Source organism: Rhinopithecus roxellana, chromosome 19, assembly GCF_007565055.1.
Source record: "Rhinopithecus roxellana isolate Shanxi Qingling chromosome 19, ASM756505v1, whole genome shotgun sequence".
Classification (NCBI taxonomy): Eukaryota; Metazoa; Chordata; class Mammalia; order Primates; family Cercopithecidae; genus Rhinopithecus; species Rhinopithecus roxellana.
The window spans coordinates 39534394-39551278 of NC_044567.1; the positions used below are offsets into that span (position 1 = coordinate 39534394).

Sequence of the window (16885 nt, forward strand, 5' to 3'; positions counted from 1 at the left end):
CGGGGCCTGTCTTGCGCATGCGCCCTGAGCGCGGCCTGCCGTGTGAGGCGGAAGCGGAAGAGCGGGTCTCCAGGGGAGCGATGGCAGCCGGGGGTCTAAGCCGCTCGGAACGCAAAGCGGCGGAGCGGGTCCGGAGGTTGCGGGAGGAGCAGCAGAGGGAGCGCCTCCGCCAGGTACGCAGCCATCGCTCCCCAGTCCGGCTATGCCCGGCCCGCGCCGCCGCTCACCGCCCGCCTGCCCGCAGGTGTCGCGCATCCTGAGAAAGGCGGCGGCGGAGCGCAGCGCCGAGGAGGGCCGGCTGCTGGCCGAGAGCGCGGACCTGGTAACGGAGCTGCAGGGCCGGAGCCGGCGGCGCGAGGGCCTGAAGCGGCGGCAGGAGGAGGCGAGTTCCGCGCGCGGCGGCCGCGGGCGCCCCCGGTTTCGGGAGCAGCCAGGGCGACGGGCGGTCCCGGGTGGGGCGGCCCGGGGCGGTGACCACCCTGGCGTCTTGGCAGGTGTGCGACGACCCGGAGGAGCTGCGAGGGAAAGTCCGGGAGCTGGCCAGCGCCGTCCGGAACGCCAAATACTTGGTCGTCTACACAGGCGCGGGAATCAGCACGGTAGGGAGGGAGGCGGGGGCGGACCCCAGGACGGAGTAGGCGCTCCAGTAATCGCGAAAAACTCGCCTTTAAAGCAGCTTTAAGGTTTTTTCCCTTTCTTAGAGAAACACGAAATGACCAAAACCTACCTAAGGTAAACGCTTTTTAAACGCTTGGTTTGTGGTACAGCCAGTTAAAAACAGAGATACGAATGTGGTGTAGCAGAGATACGAATGGGGTGTAGGAGCCGACTGCTCGCAGTCACCCCCAGGTTGTGTGGACAGAGCTAAGCCCAAAGCTGTCGTGATTCTCCACTGCGTTCTCTCCATGTTGAGGGAAGATAAGTAGAAAGTGACACAGGAAAAGCCGGAATACACCAGGTGAAGGAGAGAATTGCATTGTGTTTTGAGAAGTTTCACTGACAAATTATCCTGGGCTGTGGGACATCACTAGCTTTGAAAGTGTAGCTGGCACGTCGTCCATCTGATCCGATGGGTGAGTGTGAAGTGGTGGTCATGCGTAGGCGTAGCAGATCTGAACGCCAGGTGATTTCTGTTCTCAGGAATCCTTTAGGTGAGAAGAATCAGGTATGTGAACAAATAACCATAATGTAAAGCTGGCTGTGCTGGGTCACTAGAACAAACCCAGACACACACTATGTGCTCTTTGAGTTGGGAAACCTACCTGGGTTGGCTTTTTGTGGGAGGTAGCCTTGATTGGGCCTTGAAGGATGGATGGGTGAGATTTACAGGAGAAGGTGGGAATGAGGCACTCCAAGCAAAGAAGAGCAGAGGCTTAGCAGGAAGAATGCAGAAAGGGAGTTCACTGGTGACTCAAATACCTGGAGCCCTGGTGTTTGGTCTCCTCCCTCCACAAGTCGCATGTAAAAGTCCAGTCATGCTGGGCGCGGTGGCTCATGCCTGTAATCCCAGCACTTTGGGAGGCCAAGGTGGGCAGATCATGAGGTCAGTGGTTCAAGAACAGCCTGGCCAACATGGTGAAACCTTGTCTCTACTAAAAATACAAAAATTAGCCGGGCGTGGTGGCAGACACCTGCAATCCCGGCTACTCGGGTGGCTGAGGCAGGAAAATCACTTGAAACTGGAAGGCGGAGGTTGCAGTGAGCCTAGATCATGCCACTGTGCTCCAGCCTGAGCGAAAGAGTGAAACTCTGTCTCAAAAAAAAAAAAAAAAGGTCCAGTCATGTAATTATGTAACAGTCATGTGACCTCTTGTGGAGCTTCCAATGGCAACTAGAAGCACATGCAGCTTGTGGATTTCATCTGAGTGTAACTGAGGTTTCCATCTTGAATGTGACTGTCCAAACCACTGCCAGGGGATGGTGCATTTTTCTGAGTTTAAGCAGGAGTCAGGAGTCCCCAAAAGGGAACGGAAGACACCTGATCCTGGCATATCTTCTGGGCCCTCTCGGGGCCTCAGTTTGTTTCACAGGATTGAAATCCTGGAAAGTTAGATGCTTATCTCATCTGGAGAAGTTGTTCTGCCTTTTTTTGTTTGTTTGTTTGTTTGTTTGTTTGTATTTTTTTTTTTGAGACGGAGTCTTGCTCTGTCACCCAGGCTGGGGTGCAGTGGCACAATCTCAGCTCACTGCAAGCTCCGCCTCCCGGGTTCACGCCATTCTCCTGCCTCAGCCTCCCAAGTAGCTGGGACTACAGGTGCCCACCACCACGTCCAGCTAATTTTTTGTATTTTTAGTAGAGATGGGGTTTCACCGTGTTAGCCAGGATGGTCTCGATCTCCTGACCTTGTGATCCACCCACCTGGGCCTCCCACAGTGCTGGGATTACAGGCATGAGCCACCGCGCCCGGCCTATTCTGCCTTTGTTAAGGTGGAGCAGGAACAGTCACACTGGGACGTGAGAATGGACAGTTGCCTGCCCCCACCTAGGGATTCACCTTTTGCTAAATGTGTGAGCCGTGGGCTCGGCCCTGGGGGCACTTAAGAATGTGACTAGTCTTCCCCTGCAGTGTGGAGGACACGTGCCACAGAGCCCAGCTTTGTGCTCGGTGCCAGAGAGGCGTCCGGGGACAGGTAGGGCTGTGTGCAGCCTGGAAGGATGAGCCAGGCCAGGCGGGAAACAGAAGTCCAGGTAGAAGGGAGGAGCCGAATTGGGGTGCACTTCATATGGGCTCAAGCAGGTCAGCCTGTGGAATGAATAGATGCCAACATGCAGGCCGGCCTGGAATGTGGCAGGAGCGACAATGGCTTCCCGTTTCTGGGAATTCTGCCAGTACCTACGGTGGTGCCTTTTGACTTGGCTTACTTTTTTTCTCGACATGCAGGCAGCATCTATCCCAGACTACAGGGGCCCTAATGGAGTGTGGACACTGCTTCAGAAAGGGAGAAGCGTGAGGTAAGTGGGCCAGGTGCAGCCTCCCACATAGGCTGAGCAGAGGCAGCATGGGCCTGAGCTCCGGGTGTCCTCACCTTGCCTTCCTTTCTGCCTGGCAGTGCTGCTGACCTGAGTGAGGCCGAGCCAACCCTCACCCACATGAGCATCACTCGTTTGCATGAGCAGAAGCTGGTAAGAGCCCTGGGTGGCTGGTACACTTGCCTGGGACACAGGCAGAGCAGCTTGGTGCCCAGTGGGCAACTGCATCCTCCCTCCGTCTGCCAGTTGACTCCCATCATGACCACCCACCAAGTGGGTTAGGCCCCAGATTTGATTCTCCCATGCTTCCTCTCCAGAACAGAAGGGGAGTGCCCCCTCTGAACCTTCCCATCCATAGCCAGCCTCAGCCTCAGAGCTGCTGGTGGCCTTTCCCCTTTGTGATTCCATTGCATTTTTCTGTGGACCTCAGAAGCCATCCTAGTCACAGGGGAGGCTTATAGGACATCTCTGGGGACCTTCTGCTGAACACCCTCAACCAAGGGGGTGTAGGGTCGACCTACCTAGGTCCCCAGGCACCTGAAACGTCATGACCCAAGAGAGCATGGATCCGGGGTGGAGTGGCCCTTGCCAAAGCCCTGAGCCACTTCCCATCCTTGCCTTGACAGTGCAGCCTCTTGCCCTCCCAGCCACTCCAGGTGCATCAGGGTTGGAGGAAGGACATAGCCCCGCCCCTCCCCACCATCGGCCCTCTTGAGTCCTGGTAGTTGGACCTGTTGTGTGTTTTACTTTCTAAGGTTCTCTGCAGGGTCGGAGCTACCCCTGGTCTTGGGAGCCATCAGCTGGGCTCATAACAGCCTCGCTGTGGCTGAGTACTGACCTCCCCATCACCACCCGTTCTGCCTTCCAGGTGCAGCATGTGGTGTCTCAGAACTGTGACGGGCTCCATCTGAGAAGTGGGCTGCCGCGCACGGCCATCTCAGAGCTCCACGGGAACATGTACATTGAAGTGAGCAGTCCTGCGGTGACCCAGGGTCTCCACGGGCAGGCGGGTCCCACTCACTGTGCCCTCTTGCCTCCAGGTCTGCACCTCCTGCGTTCCCAACAGGGAGTACGTGCGAGTGTTCGATGTGACGGAACGCACCGCCCTCCACAGACACCAGACAGGCCGGACCTGCCACAAGTGTGGGACCCAGCTCCGGGACACCATTGTGCACTTTGGAGAGAGGGGGACGTTGGGGCAGCCTCTGAACTGGGAAGCGGCAACTGAGGCTGCCAGCAGAGCAGATACCATCCTGTGTCTAGGGTCTAGCCTGAAGGTACGTGCCGATGACACCAGGAATGAGCCGAGCCCCTGCCTGCCCAAGGGTGTCCGGCTCTGTTGCCCAGCACTCTACAAACTTGTCCCCTGTGTGTGTGCTGTGTGTGTCTGTTTCCGCAGGTTCTAAAGAAGTATCCACGCCTCTGGTGCATGACCAAGCCCCCTAGCCGGCGGCCGAAACTCTACATTGTGAACTTGCAGGTAACTTGGGTTCTGAGAGCCACATCATTAGACCTGGGTCTTAGAACGCAGAGCCGGATACACCCCACACCCATGCACCAGGGCGGTCTGATAGGGCCCCCGTGGGTGCTCAGGGAGCACTGACCGAGCCCACAGGGGCCGAGGCTGACAGGCCACCAGGAAGGGTTGGGCTGCTTTTACTCTCACTCGGCTTTCCCTGTCCTCAGTGGACCCCGAAGGATGACTGGGCTGCTCTGAAGCTACACGGGAAGTGTGATGATGTCATGCGGCTCCTCATGGCCGAGCTGGGCTTGGAGATCCCCGCCTACAGCAGGTGAGTGATCCATTGCAGCAGCCCGCTTCCCTGCACCTGTGTGTGCTGGGCCTTGTCTGTCTTCTCTCGTGAGCTGAGCGTGGAGGAAGCTCTGAGGCGTTTGCAGTGGTGTCTGAGGCATGACTGAAGCGTGGTGGTCTCCAGAGGGCCTGACCTCAGTGGTTGGCGGAGACCCTGCATGTGCCACTCCTGCCCTGGCTGATGTGGCACACACAGTCCCCGCGGGGAGAGGGATTCTGCCCACGTGCTCCTGCTCCAGGCCTTCCCATGGAGCTCTCCAAGATGCCTGGTGGGAAGCATCTCGAGGGGACGGGCACTCGGCAGCTCTGGCCAGACAGAATCTGTGTGCTTGGTTTTGGGAGTTGGCGTACTTTGGGAAAGCTTAAACAGACTGTGCCTTAATACAGAATTTGTGATAATTTAGACTTGGTGTATGTATTGAGTAAAAAGTTTACACTCTCTTTCTCTGTGAATTTTCAGGGTCTTATAGGGGAAATCAATAACTTCTTTTAATCAAAGGGTTCAAGAAATTAAGGATCCCTTCACCTTCTGGGCCTGGCACTTCTTGTATGTTATGTGTGTGGTGTTCTGTGATGTGGGCTATCGTGTACTGTATTTTTTTTTACATTAACTTAGCTCATTTTCCTTATCAGTGCGTATCTGTATCTTAAGTTATGATCTGTGGTTCTGCATCTCAGTCAGACACATGCTTTCTTCACGGTGTCGTCTGTAGGCCACGCCTCCCTAGTCAGCTGGGAAGGGGGAGAGGGTCTGGTTCACCTGCCCCTGGCGGTACAAATGGAAGGTGGGGCCCAGAGTTGCTAGTGACTCATCCCTGGAGACGCAGGCAGCCCTGGGGCCACTGCTGCCCTGTCCTGTGTGTACACGCCGCTCAGTGGTGGACGAGGACACGGAGTTCTGAGGAGACCAAGCTAGTGTGGGTGCTGACCTTTGAGTCACCACCTAAGAGGTGACCTCTCCCGCATCCGTTCTGCAGCTTGATAACAATGAAGCTGCCACCAACCAGAGCTCAGCCGCAGTTGACACGGGCGGGAAGGGGATGGGAAGGCAGGGACCGCAGGCAGCTTTCCCGAGCTGGGGCGGGTGTGGCTGTGAGAGGCTCCCAGGCCCTCCTGATGCCGCTTTCCCTTTTTGGCAGGTGGCAGGATCCCATTTTCTCACTGGCGACTCCCCTGCGTGCTGGCGAAGAAGGCAGCCACAGTCGGAAGTCGCTGTGCAGAAGCAGAGAGGAAGCCCCACCTGGGGACCGGGGTGGACCACTTAGCTCGGCCCCCATCCTAGGGGGCTGGTTTGGCAGGGGCTGCACAAAACGCACAAAAAGGAAGAAAGTGACGTAACCTGGTGCTCCATGAAGAACAGTTGGCACTTTGCAGATGGCCAGTGTCACGGTGAAGGCTGGGTTGTCCCCACGGGTCTAGTGAGAACTCTTTGGGGATGACGTTTTCACCGTGACATTTTTAGCCATTTGCCCTCGCGGAAGCCCCTTGCACTGCTGCGGTTGTCCCCTGATACGACTTGGCCATCGAGGACACCTGCCCATCCGGCCTCTATGTCAAGAGGTGGCAGCCGCACCTTTCTGTGAGAACGGATCACGGGTTATTTCAGCCCCGGCCGGCAGAGTGGAAGCGCCCAGCGGCCTTTCCTCACTCACCAGGCCAGTCTCAGGGCCTCACCCTATTTCTACTACTTCTTAATGAAAAAGTGTGAAAACTTTATAGAACCCTCTCCGTACTGGACGTGCGGCAGAGGGGTGGCTCCGAGCCTCGGCTCTATGCAGACCTTTTTATTTCTATTAAACGTTTCTGCACTGGTTTCCAGTGTCCCCAAGTGGTCGGCGCGGGCTCCCCGGGCTCAGGTCTGCTGCCTGGCAGCGCGGTCCTGGCTTAAAACCGCCTTGGTTGGAGAAGGGACAACTAGATGATTGTGCCAAAAAATAACTAAGAGAAAAACTCCCCTGGTTGGCACAGCGCCCCCTGGAGGTTCCCGGAGGTGGCGGCGGTGGGACGCCCCCTCGCGGCACTGCCCCGCCATCCCAGCACCAGGTGTGAACGGTGCGGAGAGGCCAGGTGTGGGCCGGAGGCGGGTCTCGGGCCGCGCGGCACACGCCATTGGCTGTGCGTTTGGAGGGGGTGGGACTCTGTCAGGGGCTCACGCCATTGGCTGCGCGCGGAGGTGCGGTGGGGCGCGGCCTTCGGGGGTGGGGCGCCGGCCGGAGGGCGCGCGGCGGGGCGGGGCGGTGGGGGCGGGGCTCGGGCCGAATGGCGCACGCCATTGGCCGTGTGCAGCGGGTGAGGCCCGCGTGACGGCCGCTGAGCGTGCGCCTGGCGGGGCGGGTGGCGGCGCTGGAGTCGCCGGGAGCTGCCGGGCTGTCCGCGCCGCCTCTGCGGGGCCATGATCCGGAACGGGCGCGGGGCTGCAGGCGGCGCAGAGCAGCCGGGCCCGGGGGGCAGGCGCGCCGTGAGGGTGTGGTGCGACGGCTGGTGAGCGCGGGACCGGGGCGGGCCGCGGGGACGCCGGGGCCGGCTTCCTTCCGGGGCGCCGCGCCAGCCGTTGCCCGGGGACCGGGCCCGCGTTCTGGGTGGCGTCCTCGTCCGGCGTGGGCCGGGGATGGCAGGCTGCGGGGCCGGGCCCGCCGGGAGGGTCGGGCTGCGGAGGCTCCGCGCCCTGCCGTGGGCGCCCCTGTCTATCCCTGGCGGAGGCCCCGCCCGGTCACGCCGACCTCTCCGGTGCAGCCACCGCGCTGAGATCTGGAGCCACGGCCTCCCTGCTTCTCCGTAACCAGCAGCAACCAGCTTGCCCGGCTCCGGTCCAGGGGTTCCCCTGGCCTCCGGGCGAGCGTCCCTGTAGGTGGACATCGGGTGGGACCTGCCTGTCCGGGACCCGCAGTGAAGCCCGCGGGTTCCCGGGTCCTCCTCCCCGGGGCTAGAATGCAATCGGTCTTCTCTGGCCAGTCAGACACGGCATTGTTTTAAGAAAAGTTTGGGGTTGTCAAGTGAAAGAAAGATGACCGTTACTGATAATTTGCTACCTCTGACCCTTTCACGTGCCTGCCGCATGGAATCCCCGAAGCAAGCGCCTCTGATTAGCCCTTCCCAGGAGAGCAAGCAGGGCCTTCTTCCCTGTGCCTGAGTCACCTCTGGGAGAAGGAATGTGGCTTTGTGTCAGTGGACTTTGACCTTGCCCTGACCAGGCCCCAGCCCCATTCCAGGCTGTGGTCCCCTGGCCTAGCCTCTGACCCCTCCTCCCTCCAGCCTGTCCAGTGGGTACATGGGCCCGCCAGACTTCACCCTGCATGTCTGCTGGGACTCCGTGCACTGTGGCAGGGGTGCTGGGAGGAAGCGTGGTGTGCAGTGGAGCAGCTTTGTGCACTGTGTGGGCTGCCAGGGTCACACCTCTCCTGGAGAGGCAGGGACAGCTTCGTCCACTCTTGAGGGGATGGGCAGCTACTGTAAGGAAGTGACGAAGAAGCCAGGGCAGCGGGGCCCAGTTGGTGGCAGGGCTGTGTAGCTTTGGGCTTGAGAGTTCACATGTTAGCAGACTGAGATTTATGAATGAAAACTCTAGAACCAAGTGGCAAGGCAGTGGCTGTACACCCTTAGTGTTAAGCCTGGGGAGCTTCAGAGGCCGTCGGGGAGGAGGAAACAGGATTTTCAGGGCGATTTTCAGGGTTTTCAGGGTTTTATTTTGTGGTTGGATTTGTTTTGGGTTAGCCCCAGGGACTGTTCGCTTGTCATAGTCTAGGATCCAACCCTACCCCAAAAGTTAACATTGATCTATTTTAAAGTGACTGCCCAGGGCAGTTGATATTGGGTGAGGGGATAGGACACGTGGCCCTGCAGTTCACTGTGGGCTCCAGTCTGTCCTGCACCCACCAGTCCTCCAGACCCAGCCAGGCCTTGACGTCTCTGCCCCCGCCACCCTTTCTAGATCTGGCACAGGGGTCCCACCATCAGGCCCAGGAGCCAGTGGGGTGGAGAGCTGAGCACCTACATCTTCTGAATCCCAGTCCCAGGGCTCCCAGCAGCAGCTTCTCAAAGTGCTTCCTAAGGAGTCCTCAGAGGAGCAAAACTCTGCCCCTAAGCCACAGGGCCACCTGGCCCCCACCCTTGGCACAGGCACCACCCACTCTCTTTGTCTCCACAGCTATGACATGGTGCATTACGGCCATTCTAACCAGCTGCGCCAGGCACGGGCCATGGGCGACTACCTCATCGTAGGCGTGCACACTGATGGTACGCACAGGTGGCCTCGCCCACTCACGGTCCCCCAGCCCTCCTGTGGGTTGCGCCCATTGACTGAAAGCCGGCAGGCCTGGGCCGCCTTGCCAGGGCTCAGCTATAGGGGACAGCACTGTAGGCTCACCCAGCCCGGCCCCAGCTGAGGATGGCCTAATGCCTTTCCCATCTTGCACTTCCTGTCCCAGCTAAAGAGAAGGGGCACCTGCTCCCCACCACTGCCAGCGTGGCTCCCAAGCCTTGAGGGGCTGAGCACCTGCTCTTCAGAAGGAATCTCTGCCTTTGCCTGAGACCCTCACAGGGGAGCCAGCCACCCAGTTGACCAGCACTAGTGGGCTAAGGGCCAGGCGAGGCAGCCAGCCTGCCCCCACCGGCCCTCGCGTGTGGCTGTAGCTGGGTGCTGGGAAGGGGCCTCGTATGCAGGGGCCGGCGGGCTGGGGTCCCCAGTCTCCTTGTTGTCCTTTCCCTAGAGGAGATCGCCAAGCACAAGGGGCCCCCGGTGTTCACTCAGGAGGAGAGATACAAGATGGTGCAGGCCATCAAATGGGTGGACGAGGTGGTGCCCGCCGCCCCCTACGTCACTACGCTAGAGACCCTGGACAAATACAACTGTGACTTCTGTGTTCACGGCAGTGAGTGGTGGGCCTGGGGCCTGGGGCCATCAGGTGGCTCAGGATCAGATCTGCTGGTGGGACATCTGGGAAAAGGGAGCCTCCATGCCCTTCGAGGATCTGAGATATTTCCGGGCCCCGACCTAGAAATGGGCATGTGGCACTAGGGCAGGCCAGGGGCTGAGGGGGTCCTGGGCTCTGAACGGTCTGATGGCTTTGGGTTAAGGATCCTTGTCCTTGTGTGTCACTGCTTAGATGACATCACCCTGACTGTAGACGGCCGGGACACCTATGAGGAGGTAAAGCAGGCCGGCAGGTACAGGTGAGTCTCCACCATGGACCTGGCCATCCAGGGGCTGGGCACGGGCTCCCTCCTGGCTCGTGCTTTGGTGTTTCCCGGGAGCCCGTGAGGGGGCGTCTGGGCCCTGGGCCATGTTCCTCACTCCAAGGACCGGGAATTTGAGGAATGGAGGTGCCATTGTGGGGTGGCCTGGAGGCCCTCACCATTTGGTGCTGCAGACCCGTAGCCTCAGGGCTCCAAAGGCACAGCTTTGTGAGGTGGCAGCTGTTGAGCTCGGGGGACGTGGCTGGCACTGCTATGGAACTGGCACTATATCTGAATTACCAGGCGTCAGAGACATGAGGCCAGTGGCTCCTGCACGGGATGCTGCAGCTGAGAATTCACTCGGCCGCAGATGCTCAGCGTTCAGGACGTGGGCGTGAGGGAGGCGGGGAGCAGAGCCACTGCCCAAGTGCCCGCCCTCTCCCCAGCATTGCACACCTGAGCCCTAGCAAGGGTCCTTTTCCATGGTCCTTTTCCATGCTCCTGTCACTCCCTTCAGTCAGTAAACGCGTGGAGGCCTTCCCCACATTCCCAACCCAGGTTTTCTGTTATAGCCTTGTGCAGGGAGGGGACCCTCAGTCTTTGGGGCAGCCATGGGTTCTGCCACAGCAGGGCCGCTAGTGTCCCTAGTGGTGGTAGCAGGAGACAGCCTTTCAAGTGTCCCAGGATGAGACCCCACTCCTGCTCTGTCCCCCAGAGAGTGCAAGCGCACACAAGGGGTGTCCACCACAGACCTCGTGGGCCGCATGCTGCTGGTGACCAAAGCCCACCACAGCAGCCAGGTGAGTCAAGGGCGGAATCCCCAAGGCCCCTGGGTCAAGGTCGCCAGGGGAAAGGAGGGGCACCTCCCTGCCCCCTCAGGGCCCTCCTGCCCACTGCTCCCCATCCCCACCCAGTCCTGGGGTCGCCACGCCTGGAGGGCAGGCCCCTCAGCCCTGCTCTGCCCTTCTGTGCAGGAGATGTCTTCTGAGTACCGGGAGTATGCAGACAGTTTTGGCAAGGTGAGTGCGGCCGTGGAGGGGAAGCTGAGCACACAGCTGCAGGGGGCTCCCCCGGCCACCTGTCCTGGTCATCCCTTGGGGAAAGGCCAGCCCAGAGCCTCACCCTCCTCTCTCCCTCCCTGGCACTGACCAGGCACTGACTGCCAGGTTCGGCCGGCTGGTGGACGCCGGGAGGGAGGGCAGGCAGCGGTGGCACCGGCTGGCCGGTCATGGCAGCCACTGCTTGGAGGAGGAGCAAGGACTTGCCTGTGGACAGGTGTTCTCTAACCAAGTGGCCTGGCCCTCTCTCCCTTTGTAGCCCCCTCACCCGATACCCGCTGGGGACATACTTTCCTCAGAAGGATCCTCCCAGGTGACAGACAGTGGTCTCAGGGTGCCGGGTCCCTCCCAAGGGCTGTGTGCACTCGCCGCCGGGCTCCTTGCCTCCTCCTGGCGGTCACTGGCTGGGCTGAAGTGGTGTCAGCTGTGGTACCTGCTGTGGCTGTGGGGTGGCGCCACAGTCCCGCCTGCCACCTGGCCTGGCAGTGTGTCCCCCGCCCGAGGTGACTGGCTGGAAATGGGATTGCTGGCAGGCGACAGCTGAGGGTTTGGTGACCTGGCGAGGGCAGCACCTGGGAGGCCTCCCCAGCCAACCTGCTCCCTCTCTTGGCTTGCAGTGCCCTGGTGGGCGGAACCCCTGGACCGGGGTATCCCAGTTCCTGCAGACATCTCAGAAGATCATCCAGTTTGCTTCCGGGAAGGAGCCCCAGCCAGGGGAGACAGTCATCTATGTGGCTGGCGCCTTCGACCTGTTCCGTATCCTCTGAGCCTCTGCTGCTCCCTACGTGTGCCACGTGGGGTGGGACCCGGAGGCTTCAGTTTGACTTCTTGGGGCCCCAGACTGGGCTGGTTTGCAGGGGAGCAGCTGTCGGCAGGGAGGATGGTGGGGAGGCCCTTGGGCATGAGCTGTCAGGGAGCTGCTCCCTGTCATCTCCATCCCGACTGCTTCTTAACCTGGGCGCAGACATCGGGCATGTGGACTTCCTGGAGAAGGTGCACAGGCTGGCAGAGAGGCCCTATATCATCGCAGGCTTACACTTTGACCAGGTCACTGCCCTCTTGTTCCCTGGGCCCCTGAGCAGCTGATGGGCTCGAGGGGCCCTAAGGGTTGGTGTTGGGTGCAGGTGGTCTCTAGGAGGAGGCCTCAGGTGAAGTCAGAGGAGACCCTGGGGGGGTGATCATGGGCTTCTGGGGTCCAGAGCTATCCTGTCTGGGGCATCTCCACAAGGGTGGGCACCCTTCCTGACTTCTTCCCATAAGGGACAGCTGGGAGGGGCACACCCTGTCCCCCCAAGGTTTCGGGGCTGAGCTAGCCTCACTCTGGCCGCAGGAGGTCAATCACTACAAGGGGAAGAACTACCCCATCATGAATCTGCACGAGCGGACCTTGAGCGTGTTGGCCTGCCGGGTGAGTGGGGCCAGGAGCCGGCCCAGGGATGGGGGACCTTCCCACAACATCCCCCCCACCAAGGGCCTCCTTGAGCCAGGGCAGGGGGCTTGGGTCCTGGCAGAGCCGCACCCAGCACCCCGAGCTCTGTGGCACATGCCCAGACCTGTTTGTTGAGGCAGGAGGAGGGGTGCTCGGGTCTCCAGGTGCTGTTCCTTCTTGCCTCATGGAGGAGCCCCAGGGGTCCTCAGCCTGCCCAGCCTATCCCTGCTACTCACTGGAAGCCCAGCCCCATGTCTGGGCCATCTCCCACCACCCTGTGGCCCTGGCTTGCCAGTAGCAGGGACCGAGCAAGTCTTTGTGCTACTGTCCCTGCAGTACGTGTCTGAAGTGGTGATTGGGGCCCCGTACGCGGTCACAGCAGAGCTCCTGAGTCACTTCAAGGTGAGGCTCCGCATGGGCTCACCTTGTTCCCACATGGGCTGGGAACACAGGCGGGCTATGGGCTCCTCCTACACAGGGCCTAGGAGGTGCCTGGGCTGAGGAAGGGGCAGGGTCGGCTCTCCCAACCCCCAGGGCCTGTGCTGGGCTGTGGGTGGCTACGGCAGCTGCCTCCCCAGGGAGGGCTCCTGACCTCCCACTCCTTCTCCAGGTGGACCTGGTGTGTCACGGCAAGACGGAAATTATCCCTGACAGGGACGGCTCCGACCCATACCAGGTGGGTCATGCTGGCCCTTGCTGGGCACAGGGGTTGCCATTGGCACCTCCCAGCCATTTAATGTCTCACTGTGCCTACCTGGGAAACGGGCATGGTGGCTGCAGCTGCTCTGACTACACCACTCCCACAGGACCCTGGGCACTGGTCTCTCTCTGGGGCAGGGCACCGGATGGGTCTTGAGGAGGTCAGCAGGGACCTTCATCCCGCTCCTCCTCTCTGGACCCCCAGGAACCCAAGAGAAGGGGCATCTTCTGTCAGATTGACAGTGGCAGCAACCTCACCACGGACCTCATCGTGCAGCGGATCATCACCAACAGGTGCAGCTGGGTGGGGGCACCTTGGAGCCGCCTCGTAGGGGCTCTCCGCTAGACTTACTCTGCCCTCCCCCCAGGTTGGAGTATGAGGCACGAAACCAGAAGAAAGAAGCCAAGGAGCTGGCATTTCTGGAGGCCGCCAGGCGGCAGGCGGCACAGCCCCTGGGGGAGCGCGATGGCGACTTCTGACCTGGCGGAGGCCCTGGCCGGCCCTCCCCCTGCTCTGCTTCTGCACCTTCTGCATTTGGACATAGGACTCTGCAGGGCCGCCCTCTCTAATTGGCCTGGCTCTAGAAGGGCTGGTGACGACTCTGCCTCCTGCCTGCCTTTAAGGTGCCTGGTTTGCAGCACTTTCCACCCTTTCCAGCGAAGCTGCTCAGAGAGAGTGTCCAGCACAGTGGAGAGGCCGGCAGTGAGACGGGCAGACAGCACCTGCAGCCCGAAATGCAGCACTCCTGCGTGCGCCCCCACCTGGTCCCCGGATGTCCCCACCACCTGGACAGAGGCCACACTGACTGCCCACCCAGCTGTGGCGGGAGGTGCAGAGCGGAGGGCTTTAGGGAGCAGCGACTACAGTCACCCCTTTAGTTCTCTGGGTGCAGACCACACCTCCCACTTGGCACCCCCCAACACGGTGTCCTGCCACCCGGCGCCTGGCTCCAGGAAAACACGCTTGCCTTCATTCCCGGCAGCTTCGCCGCTCTCCTTATGGACTCTGTTCTGTTTGTACATGGCTGATGTAAATCTCTTTGGTACAACCGAATAAAGCCTGGTGGCACTGCTGCATGGGGCTCCCAGCCCTGCTGGGAAGGACCAGGGAACCACCCAGCAAGCAGAGCCTCTTGGCCCTGCCCTGACCATGCAGCCGGCAGCCGGGTGTGCAGCAGGCAGCCTGGCAGTGAGTGAAACCCCGGCCTCCAACCCTCCAAAGCCAGGGGCCACCCCCTATAGCAGGCGATGCTAGAACAGGAAGGAGAGCCAGGGCTGAGGCTCCTTGCCCCTTGGCCCCTCCAGGGGCCATGGGATCTCTGTCTCCTGCACGCCTGTCAGGGCCCGCCTGGAGCAGCCCAGAGGCTGAAGAGGCTCTTACTGCAGCCTCCGGGAGGTGTCTGGGGAGCCCATAGACTGCCTGGTCTCGCCGCACTCAAAATGAGGCTTATGATCAGGACTTGTTTCAGCCCCACACTCCTCACCAGAATGGGCCCTGCCCTGCAGCACCTGACCCATGTGGGGCCTCCGTGGGCCTGTCTGCTGCTGTTGTGAGGTTGACCTCATGACCCAGCACAGGAGCCGGAGGCGAGCTGCACATGAGGCTCCCCACAGCCCAGGAAGGCAGCCTCTCACCCTGCTCTCCGAGCCAGGGGCCAAGGTGTGAGGGGCACAGGCCATCCTCGTGCTGTCAGGCCCCTGCTTTCAGAGGTGGGGTGGTGCCGAGGCTCCCACTCAGACCCCTGGGCTGCAGGGTCCCCTGAGCAGAGGGACCAGCCACTTCCCCATAGACAGATTGGTGCGGGACAGGGGCTGCCTGGGCCCCAGGCTTGGGGAGGGTGGAAAGGCCCCGCCTGTTGCTGCCTGGGCCCGGAAGTGGGCCTGGCCCTGTTCCTTTGGAAGCATTGGAGGCCAGGGCCCAAGCCAGTGCTGGAGTCACCCAACCGCCGAGGGAGAACCCACCTGTCTCCCACCCTCAGCTCTGGGGAAGCATGCTCTGGGTCTCTGGGGCCAGGGCTCAGGCCCCCAGCTCTCCTCTTTGCCCCTGCACCCTCGGACTTGGCCTGGCCAGAAGGGATGGGGGCAAGAGGAAAGCAGCCAGGGGCTCCAGCCCATTCCCTCACAGATTTGCCTCTCCAGTCGGGGAGCGAAGGGCTGGGGAAGACACTGGGGACCTGCAGTTTCCCCCAGGGAACACCAAGGTTAGGCGCGGCTTCACCGCGGGGCTGCGTCGTGGCCAGCTTGGCCCCTGGGTCTGAAGACCTCTGGGCGGCCCGGGCCAACCTTGCCCTGCCGCCGCACACCCAGCTGCCCTCTCATACCCAGGCTTGGGGACTTCCAGGTCCCGATCCCCTCGTGGCCTGGCTGCCAGTCATCCAGTAGCCCTCACTCCGAGGCCACCTCATTATTTATTTGTTTACCACGAACTGCGGGGTGGACGGAGTAGGGGAGAGCTGGGGCGCCATCCCGCGCCGGCGGGGCCTGGGGTCCCCGAGTAGGACGATGGTGGCGGGGGTCCCCAGCAGTGCCAGGAGAGGTCCGGGTTCCGGGCTCAGGGGGCGCGGCAGTCGGCTGAGCGCAGGGACAGGAAGACGTCCGCCTTGCACTGGGAGGTCCCGCGGCCGTCGGGCAGCCGCTCGCACCTCTGCAGGTTCGGAGCGACGTCCTGGACGCACACGGCCTGGGGCGGGCGGGCAGAGGCTGAGAGGCCGCCGCGCCCCACCCCGTCCTGCCGCCGCACCCCGTCAGCCCCGGGCCCGCCCGCTGGACTCACGAGGCTCCGCAGTCTGGGGTGCAGTTGCGGCTCCGGGGAGGCGCCGGCCCGGCCCGGGGGTTCCGCCCCTCTGTGCGGCCGGGAGCGCCGCGCGTACGGGGACCTGCGGAAGCCGGACAGCAGCCCCGCGGCGCGGCCCACAGAGTAGGAGCTGCGCCCCGCCGCCGGCTTGTACCACGCGAGGCCGGGCGGCGCCAGCAGCAGGCACAGCGCCAGGGTGGCGGCCGCCAGTGTCGCGGGCCGGGCCATGGGGACGCGGGCGGGCGGCGGCGTCGGGGCTCGGAGCGGCCACCGCCTGGGCCGCCTTATATCTGCGGCGGGGGCGGGCCGAGGCTGCGGGGGGCCGGGAGGGGCGGCGGGCGGGCTGGGGGTGCAGCCGGCGCGCGCGGAGGATCCGCGGCACCACCGCATCCCAGAGGAACCAGCCGCGCGGGTGAGCGCTGGAGGCGCGCAGGATCTGGCGCTTGGTCGGAGCCCGACGCCCCTCAAGCTCCCCACCCACGCCGCTCGCGTCCTTCAGGCCCGGCCTGCGTGGGCCTCAGTGGGAGCAGGGGAGGGCCCACGGGCGCTCAGCCCGAGGAGTCGTCCCCCAGGAAGTCCCCAGGACTCCTGAGGCTGGAGAGCCAGCCACACTGCGCAGTGCCCAGGGGGCGGTTTTCCCACCCTGAGGGGTATTCTTGGCTCCAGGCATGAGTCCATGTGGCTTGTGGGGCCCTCATTTCCTTCATGCCCTTCGGGGAAGGTGCCACCAGCAGGGCTGCTACTGACGGGGTGCTCTGGGAGCAGGGAAGAAGGTCAGGCACTGACCTCAGGAAAGCCACACCAAGGCACTGGGGCTCCACGATTCCTGGAGGCCCCTCTCTGCCAGCTCTGCCCCTGGAAGGGCACCAGGCAGGACTGCCAGCCGCTCTCTTGGCAGGGGACATCCGCCTTCAAGCTCACTGTGCCCTCACCATTTCATGCTCCCCCA

General features: G+C 61.9%; 3 protein-coding genes across 16 annotated transcripts; 2 read left to right on the top strand and 1 right to left on the bottom strand.

Annotated features, from left to right (window-relative positions):
- The first annotated feature begins 15 nt into the window (after positions 1-15).
- On the top strand, positions 16-6597 carry SIRT7 (sirtuin 7). Its single transcript, XM_010354321.2, has 10 exons — positions 16-173; positions 245-382; positions 495-599; positions 2883-2953; positions 3052-3124; positions 3840-3938; positions 4012-4248; positions 4371-4451; positions 4658-4764; positions 5924-6597. Exons 1-10 carry the CDS (start codon positions 18-20, stop codon positions 6120-6122), a joined length of 1266 nt encoding a protein of 421 aa, XP_010352623.2. The 5' UTR covers positions 16-17; the 3' UTR covers positions 6123-6597.
- Positions 6598-7055: 458 nt separating this feature from the next.
- Positions 7056-14323, top strand: PCYT2 (phosphate cytidylyltransferase 2, ethanolamine). 14 transcript variants are annotated; one of them, XM_030923716.1, is made up of 14 exons: positions 7084-7265; positions 8929-9017; positions 9491-9652; positions 9887-9953; positions 10672-10756; positions 10931-10975; positions 11274-11327; positions 11632-11770; positions 11979-12061; positions 12345-12422; positions 12780-12845; positions 13054-13119; positions 13250-13436; positions 13511-14323. In XM_030923716.1, the coding sequence occupies exons 1-14, from the start codon at positions 7177-7179 to the stop codon at positions 14197-14199; spliced, it is 1899 nt and encodes a 632-aa protein (XP_030779576.1). In that variant the 5' UTR covers positions 7084-7176; the 3' UTR covers positions 14200-14323. The 14 variants fall into 14 exon arrangements, with proteins under 14 accessions (XP_030779575.1, XP_030779577.1, XP_010352618.2 ...); XM_010354314.2 differs by having other exon boundaries at positions 13348-13436; XM_030923717.1 differs by lacking the exon at positions 11274-11327 and having other exon boundaries at positions 7069-7265.
- A 1215-nt stretch (positions 14324-15538) lies between these two features.
- On the bottom strand, positions 15539-16232 carry NPB (neuropeptide B). The gene is made up of 2 exons (XM_010354312.2): positions 15916-16232; positions 15539-15822 (listed from the first exon to the last, which is right to left on the bottom strand). The coding sequence occupies exons 1-2, from the start codon at positions 16162-16164 to the stop codon at positions 15694-15696; spliced, it is 378 nt and encodes a 125-aa protein (XP_010352614.1). The 5' UTR covers positions 16165-16232; the 3' UTR covers positions 15539-15693.
- Positions 16233-16885: the final 653 nt, after the last annotated feature.

Excerpts from the sequence above, each read along its gene's own strand:
- PCYT2 (XM_030923715.1), top strand. The coding sequence starts at position 7,177 with ATGATCCGGAACGGGCGCGGGGCTGCAGGCGGCGCAGAGCAGCCGGGC. Across the intron at positions 9,954-10,671 it reads AAGCAGGCCGGCAGGTACAG|AGAGTGCAAGCGCACACAAG; the intron begins GTGAGTCTCCAC and ends TCTGTCCCCCAG. Across the intron at positions 12,423-12,779 it reads TGAGCGTGTTGGCCTGCCGG|TACGTGTCTGAAGTGGTGAT; the intron begins GTGAGTGGGGCC and ends CTGTCCCTGCAG.
- NPB (XM_010354312.2), bottom strand. The coding sequence starts at position 16,164 with ATGGCCCGGCCCGCGACACTGGCGGCCGCCACCCTGGCGCTGTGCCTG. Across the intron at positions 15,823-15,915 it reads ACCCCAGACTGCGGAGCCTC|GCCGTGTGCGTCCAGGACGT; the intron begins GTGAGTCCAGCG and ends CGCCCGCCCCAG.
- SIRT7 (XM_010354321.2), top strand. The coding sequence starts at position 18 with ATGCGCCCTGAGCGCGGCCTGCCGTGTGAGGCGGAAGCGGAAGAGCGG. Across the intron at positions 2,954-3,051 it reads CAGAAAGGGAGAAGCGTGAG|TGCTGCTGACCTGAGTGAGG; the intron begins GTAAGTGGGCCA and ends TCTGCCTGGCAG. Across the intron at positions 4,452-4,657 it reads TCTACATTGTGAACTTGCAG|TGGACCCCGAAGGATGACTG; the intron begins GTAACTTGGGTT and ends CCCTGTCCTCAG.